Genomic DNA, 8,107 nt, shown 5'->3' on the forward strand with positions numbered 1-8,107 from the left:
CTGAATCCAGCTGCAGGATAGAAGATGAAGGAAAAAAACCTTTTCCTATGTTTGGGCAAGAGTTTATGAAGAAATTTCTTTGCCTGAACAAAGTCCCATTACTCAGTGGCACAAAGGGGAAGGGAAAATTTTGTTAAATATCCGGTTTACTTCATGTAGAAATTTTTATTTAAAAGAGCAGCACATTCAGTCCAACCCATCAGACCCACTCTGCCTGAAGACAGGACCCTGAGAGATTTCAGTCAATTCCAAACACTCTGGATCTCACTCATCAAGTGTTACAAAAACTAATTGGCCCTATGAGACTTGGCATTTTATGCCCATCGAAATCAGTGAAAACCCAGTTAATGAAACTGAAGTAGATGCACAAGTTATCTGCCATTTTTAGTGCCATCAACTGAAAAGATAACTTTGGTGTCTTTTCTAGCTCGCTGCAAATCCCCTGTAGTGATCATTTGTGCAGCAAAAATCAAATGCGTATTCAATAATAATTGTGATGAGAAGGACCTGCTTAATTATTACGTATTTATATTACATTAGTGCACCAGGTTTCCACCCAGAAATTTGGCCTCTACTGTCACGGTAATTGTGGGTAATAAAATAAAAGGCCTTATTCTACCTGACTTTCAAATAATTTTACTTGTATCATGGCTATGCTGTGAAATCATTGGATTCCTTCTTAAAATGATTTGCTTTTCACTACCACACTATAATGGAGTAGCACAGAGAGAATGTTGATCTTTGTTCTGTTCAATTGTAGTGACAAGCCGTCAAGAGGACTCACCATCTCCTGTATCTATGGCATTTGCACCTCGTAGAAACATGGATGGCCCCAAGCTACAGACCAAGATGAGCACATGGACTCCACTGAACCATCAGCTCATGAATGACAAGGCAAGTCCCATGCAAATGGGTCAAGTTCATAACAGAATCACAGAATTGTTGAGGTTGGAAGGGACTTCTGGAGAACATCTAGTCCAACCCCTCAAGGCAGCATCAGGTGGAGCATTTGCTCAGGATCTTACCTGGAGGGATTTTGAATATTCTCAAATCTTAAGACAAATTCTCAGGTTCACAAATTATCAAGTGGCAGAAAAATTTAACCTTAGGTCGTTGGTCCTAAAGTTAGTACTTTAAGACTAACTAAGTAGGTCATGCAAACTGCATGTCAGTGTAGGTTTCCATGTGGCTGGTGTGCTCCAGATCAGCTCGTAGGAGAGGCCTTTGTCCCCCTGCCCTGGCTCTTCTGCTAAGCCTGGCAGGCATGAGGCTCACTTGATATTTTGGAAGCCAAAGAGATGCACTCACTTTATAAATAACGCGTTGCATTTCCGAACCTCCCACTCTGTACACTCGATTTGGGCTCTGCTGACATAACTGAGGGGGTTTTGGCTCATGCCTCACCAGAAGCATATTCCTCCCTCAGAACTCAGTTTAAATTTCTGTTGATGATTCACAGGATTTTATCCAGAGTGGGCCATTACATCATGTAGTCTGGCTTCCTGCATTTCTTGGGCCCTTTTTTTTCACACAGTTCTCCCAGTCTTCAGCTCAGTAACTAGAATTTGGCTAAAATATATCTTCCACGAAGGTATCCAGACTTCCTTTGGGGTTCAGGACCTTCATTACTTATGAAATTAAAATTTCATCACTTCCCTAATAATTTTCTCTATACCATGGAAGGATGAAACCTCGTCTCTTGTCTGAATACTTCTAGCATTAGCTTTCATCATTTACATCTTCCCCTGCTACCTTATTCAACTCTTCTGTAACCAGGACTTTTTCCTTGTGGAAGGACTTTTACCCTGCTTCAAGCCAACACTTGAACTTCTTGATAAACTAAACAGATTGAGCTCTTTGAAGTCCTTTCAATCTGGCGTATTTTCCAGGCTTTGAATGTTTTAATGTCTGTTTCCTGCGCCCTTTAAAACATTTTTACAGATGCACATCATTCTGCAATAAATGATTTAACTAGAAATAGGGGTAAAACCACCCTTTCCCACCTTATCACTCCTTTGCCCCCCAGGCAGCCTGGTGTAGTGTTGGGTTGCAGCAAAACTTTGAGGAGCTTGATGATGTTCCAGGTAGGAAAGAACATGCCATAAACTCACAGACCTGTGCTCAGTGATGAAACATTTTAAAGCATTAACCTGCTTGAAACTCCTTTTCATATATCATGTATATATCATGTTCATATTTCATATATCATGTACTGCTCTGCATGAAAAAAACAGTTGCAATAAAAATACCTTTAACAACTGAAATCAGGAGATAATCCAACTGACGTATTCAGGGAGCTAGTGAGTGAGAGGGCACCATTTTCATACCATCGTATCTCTCTGCTCATTCCTGCACTCTTGAGTGAAGAGAAAGCATGAAAAAAGTATTTATAGATAGAAGGTATGTGAGAAAAACATGAGAAGAGGAAAGCATAGAGAAGAGATGCGCAAGCAGTGTACTTGTTAGCAGAATAGGCAATGAGTGGTGAGAATTCAGAGACAGGAGCATTTAAGCTCCATCTAAACCATTTTTAAGAGCAGATCCAAGAACAGTTAGTAGTGTAAATTTGCTACTTGTCTAATTTTGGGGAATCCTGGGGGTACCCCATTAGTAGCTCCTGGATTTTTCCCTGGGTTTTCAAACATGCTCAAGAGTACATTTGGCTGCATCATTGGTGGGACCCATCTCTCTCCTATCTGTTGTACAACTGGAGCCCGGCTGCCTCCATCTGTGGTGTTCTGCCCTTATAGCAGCTGTTAAAACAGAAAAGAAGATCCAGGGTGTTATCACTGGGACATGGGCAGTCGTGATTGTTTTAAAGCCCAGATCACCATCAGGGACAGACCAAGATCAGGAAGCCAGGTGAGGAAACCTTGAATTATGCAGCACTTGTGGTCAGAAAAACAGAGGTGGAGTCTTAGATATGCCAAGGTTGTGCTACAGTTAAGGATGACGTAAAGGTAGGAGACGGGGCTGCCTTTAAGAAAGGACTGGAAGTTGGGAGATGATTTGCCTTCAGTAGAGCAACTGAGGCCCCAGGCTGTGTCCACGGCCAGCCAGCTTAGGCACACTACAAGTGTAACAACAAGGCCTTGGAGGAGAGGACAGTAATCATGGGCTTGATGAAGGCAGTGGATGATTATACCAATTTTGGGCCATTCTGTTGTTAATTAATGCTTCCAAGTGCCTGGAGTAGGCAGAATGTTCTGAGAGAGTTGGCTCAGATGTATCTCCAAGAATGCTGAAAGCAAGGATGTGTCTGTCTTTGATCGAAGCCCATTAACATTGCTTCTGGTTATATAAACTGCTTCACTTGAATTATCCAGCCCAAAACGTAAATCTTTGACTATTCATCACTTGCTTCTGGCAAATCCTTTTCCAAGTTCAGCTTGTTAGTTTGTTGGTTTTTTGTTTTGACTTTGCCAAGTGTCCCACATGCAAATAAAGCAAATAATAACCATCAACATACAAATAAAAGAAATGTCATTTTCCACCCTTTGCAAGAGACACTCCTGCTGAGAGAGACAGAGCTAACGCTGTCAGTTGCTCTACCAGATATCAGCACCGATAATGTCTTTCTCTGCAGGAACCTTCTTTGCAGGCTGTCACAGCCATAACATGTTTGTGGTTTATAACGATCACGCAGGATTTCCTTGTTGCAGTTAATAGCTGGTTTTATGTGCAGTTATAAGCTGGGCTTTTTGCCTCTTTGATCTGTCTTCCAGAAAAATCATCTACATCATTTCCTCCCTTCCCAGGTCACACTCCTGAGCAGAGAAGGCAGTTTTGTGGTAGTGGGAAGCCACGTGCTAGCGATTTCAGGTCTAGCTCCCTATGGGTAAAGGTCAACATCGTAAATCCTCTGCTGCATTTTGATACTGATCACCCTTCTTTTAAGTTGTCACTGTACAGTGGCCAGGGAACAAAGACTGGTCTTACTGTCCTACTGCTTACGGTCTGGCTGCATTAGGATTGAAGCCATCACCAGGGCTGTGTGATAGCTACTGATGTTGTACCCATTCCAGGACATTTCAGGCACCCAATGTCTCCAACTCAGGACACCTGACATTTCTAAAATAAAGAGGTAGGATGTCCGGCTTCTGGTCTCAGCAAAGCACACAAGGCACCACACATCACTGCGTGCCCAAGAGAGTAGAGCGCTGTGTTGGCATTTTATGCGTGCACAGAAGGGAGCTGGAGATGAGGGGCAGCACATTGCAGCCAGTCTGCAGAGCTGTTCTTCGCAGTTGTGCCCACATATAGCCTTTCAACCTCAGGGAGTCTTCCTCAGTGAAAGGAACCTTCCACAGGAGCCAGCCCACAGGTCTAAAGAAGATCAGGAAGAAGCAGATGAGGTCTTCCTCAGACAACTGGAAGAAGCCTCATGTTCACAGGCCTCGGTCCTCATGGGGAACTTCAACCATCCTTTAACCATCTTTAATCATCTGCTGGAAGGGCAACATAGCAGGGCACATATAATCCAGGGGGATTCAGGAGTCCATGGATGATAACTTCCTGACACAGGCTATCATGGAACCAACAAGGGAAGGTGCTCTGCTGGACCTCATACTTACAAAGAAGGAAGGACTGGCTGGGGATGTGAAGGTTAGGGACAATGTTGGCAGCAGTGACCAGGAGATGACGGAGTTCAGGATACCAAGAGGAAAGAGCAAAACAAATAGCAGGAGCACAACCTTGCACTTCAAGAGACCAGATCCTCTTCAAAGATCAGTGTGAAAGAATTACATGGGATGTGGTCCTGGAGAGAAGAGAGGGCCAGAAAAACTGATTTTCAGATTTTAGTAAGGCTTCCAGTGCTGTCTACCAAAACATCCTCACAGACAAGCTGATGAAGTTCGAATGGACAGTGAGGTGGATTGAAAACTGACTTAGTAACCTCAAAGGATTGTGAGCAGCAGCACAAAGTTCATCTGGAGACCAGTCCCTAGTGGAGTATATCAGGGGTCAACACTGGGGCCAGGATCATTTAAAATCTTCGTTAACAACTTGGATGATGGGGCAGAGCACACCCTCAGCAAGTCTGTAGACAATACAGAATTGGGAGGAGTAGTTGATAGACCAGGTGTTTGTCCCCTCATAAATCATAGAATCACAGAACAGCCCAGGTTAGAAGGGACCTGAGAAGATTGTCTGGTTCAACCTTTCATGGGACAGGAAGCTGAGATGAGATTATCTACCCTCCTGTCCAGTTGTGTCTTGAAAACCTCCAGCAATGGGGACTATACCACATCCTTGAGCTGGTTGTTCCAGCTCCAGCATTAAGAGGGACTGGAGAAATGGACTAACCGTCTGGAAAGCAGCTTGGGAGAGAATGACCTGGAGATCATGGTAAATACCAAGCTGACCATGAGCCGGCAAAGAAGGCACCATCATCCTGGGCTATATTTGGAAGAGGATAGGTGGCAGGTGAAGGGAGATGATCCTTCCTCTCAGCGCTGGTGAGGACAGATCTGGAATGCTGTGTCTGTTTCTGGGTTCCCCAGTACAAGAATGACATGGGCTCACTGGAACAAAGCCAATGTAAAGCCACAAAAATGGTTAAGGAATTGGAAAATCTGGTGTATAGGGAAGGATTGAGAGATCTGAGATTGCTCAGCCTGGAGAAGAAAGGCTTTTGGAGGACCTTATCAATGTGTATAGGTATCTGATGGCAGGGGGTAAAGACAGAGCCAGACTCTTCTTGGTGGCATCCAATAAAAAGACCAGATGTGACAGCCACAAACTGAAATACAATAAATTCCATTTAAACATAAGAAAAAATGTTCTTACTGTGAGGGTGGTCAAATACTGTAACACGCTGCCACAGAAGTTGTGGAGTGGCCATGAAGGAAGATATTCAAAACCTATTCAGACACAGCCCTGAGCAACCTGCCCTGCTTTAGTTGCCCCTAGCAGGGAGTTGGGACTGAAGGATCCCCCCAGGTTTCTTCCAAACTGCTCCATTCAGTGATTCTGTTTGTATTTTGTAAATTGTTTTCCAAGCTGTATTTTTCTTATGTCTTAGGACATATTGAACCCCCTTTAAGTATTCTGTGAGGGTGGTCAAATACTGTAACACGCTGCCACAGAAGTTGTGGAGTGGCCATGAAGGAAGATATTCAAAACCTATTCAGACACAGCCCTGAGCAACCTGCCCTGCTTTAGTTGCCCCTAGCAGGGAGTTGGGACTGAAGGATCCCCCCAGGTTTCTTCCAAACTGCTCCATTCAGTGATTCTGTTTGTATTTTGTAAATTGTTTTCCAAGCTGTACTTTTCTTAGGACATATTGAACCCCCTTTAAGTATTAAATGTTATTTGTGTGTGTATGTTTTATAGGTATTTGAAGAAAGAAGAGCCTTGCTTGGGAAATGGGTAAAATTTTCTCTTTAAATATGTATTTAAATAGAGCTGGATTTCTGAACTGACCAAGAGTTTACTACAGTGGCCTGTTTTGAAAAAGGTGTTCACTGTCCTGATGTGAAGGGGAGCTGTAACTGCCCTACTTTTGAGGAAGGTAAAGGTGTAAATTCTCTTAGCAATTCCTCCTCAATTCTGGAAGCTCTGAACCTGGGAAATCATATTCCATCATCATCAGAATGATCTGAAATGGGATAAGAAACCCTGAGAAAAGTCTGTGAAGTCTTCAGAGAAGACACTGGATGTTTAGATGTTGCCCCTGCCTGCTAGCAGCTCTTTGAAACCTCTAATAAATGATGTGTTATCTACCAAGTGAACACATATGGCTCCTAATACTGTAATCTTTGAGCACCTCACAATTTCCTGCTCATTATTTTCACAGCTCCACATTAGACAGGAAAGTGCTGTCACTCTGCTTTTCAGAAGGAAAAATGAGACATAGAGGATATTTTCAGAGTAACTTCATTTGAACCATGATGCTATTCTTTATTTCTAATTGGTCACTCGTGGAAATTTTTTGCCTATGAACTGGTCTTTAGAGACAAGTATTTTGCTTTTAAGCTCATGAGGATTATTCTTCTTTACAGAAAATACGCTTTCCATAACTGGTTGACATGTGTGCATTTTGATAATAAGGAAAACAAAATAATTGAAAGATTGTTGTTCAAAAAGCACCTTTTGTCATGATAGTCAGTAACTGATAGACCTAAAACCTGTCTTTTGGAAATCACTGAATGTTTTAAAATGCCCATGAGATCTACCAGCAAAAGGGCAAAACTGTTTTCATTAGAACCCCCACTGAAAGAGCCAAAATTTGGGAACAACCTTCCCCCAAACACACACAAGATGCTGAATCATCTTCTGAAAGGTTAAATTTCTGACTCTTCGTATGACACTGTAAGATCAGCAGCTCTCATCACACTCCTTCAGAGCTAATTCTCCTTGTGCTTCTGTCATCCATCAAACCAACAAAGGGGGCTCTCAACTCCCTTCAAAGCCTGTGGCTTTCTAATATCTGATATGCAAAGCCTGAGGCACTCTGAGAGAAACAGTAAGAAGAAGTCCCAGGGCTCTGGGTGGGAGTGTCCACATGGTTTCACATGACCTTCTGAAGGGGCTCTCAGGGAGTATGACCAGATAGAACTGCTGAAGAATGGGTTGGTTTGGTTGGGAACCCATATTCTGTGAGTTGTAAATGTGGTGTTATGGAACTGGAAGGCTGAAGGCTGTCCTGGGTGCAGAACTGTTGAAAGTTTTCAGTATTATCCAGATGATGGAGTGGAAAGTACATACTCCCAAGGCTATGGCTTGGATGAGTGTACTCTCTGCTGGATCAAAAACTGGCCGGATGGCTGGGCCCGGAGAGTGGTGGTGAATGGAGTTGAATCCAGCTGCTGGCTGGTCACCAGTGGTGTCCCCCAAGGCTCAGTTTTGGGGCCTGTTGTCTTTAATGTCTTTATCAATGATCTGGATGAGGGGATCGAGTGCACCCTTAGTAAGTTTGCAGATGACACCAAGTTGGGAGGGTGTGTTGATCTGCTTGAAAGTCAGGAGGCTCTACAGAGGGCTCTGGACAGGCTGGATCAATGGTCTGAGGTCAGCTGTATAAAAATCAATAAGGCCAAGTGCTGGGTCCTGCACTGGGACCACAGCAACCCCCTGCAATGCTACAGGCTTGGGAAGCAGTGGC

The 8,107-nt window shown here is 43.5% G+C and overlaps 1 protein-coding gene across 1 annotated transcript in view; it reads left to right on the forward strand.

Moving 5' to 3' along the window:
* Positions 1-783: 783 nt before the first annotated feature.
* Positions 784-8,107, forward strand: part of FBXO16 (F-box protein 16) — a 15,425-nt gene continuing 8,101 nt past the window's right edge. Inside the window, exons 1-2 of the mRNA XM_010143542.1 lie at positions 784-894; positions 6,337-6,372. Of these exons, the coding sequence (XP_010141844.1) occupies positions 799-894; positions 6,337-6,372 (132 nt within the window). The 5' untranslated portion in view covers positions 784-798. The remainder of the gene's footprint in view (positions 895-6,336; positions 6,373-8,107) is intronic.

This window comes from Buceros rhinoceros, unplaced genomic scaffold, assembly GCF_000710305.1.
Source record: "Buceros rhinoceros silvestris isolate BGI_N320 unplaced genomic scaffold, ASM71030v1 scaffold43769, whole genome shotgun sequence".
Lineage (NCBI taxonomy): Eukaryota > Metazoa > Chordata > Aves > Bucerotiformes > Bucerotidae > Buceros > Buceros rhinoceros.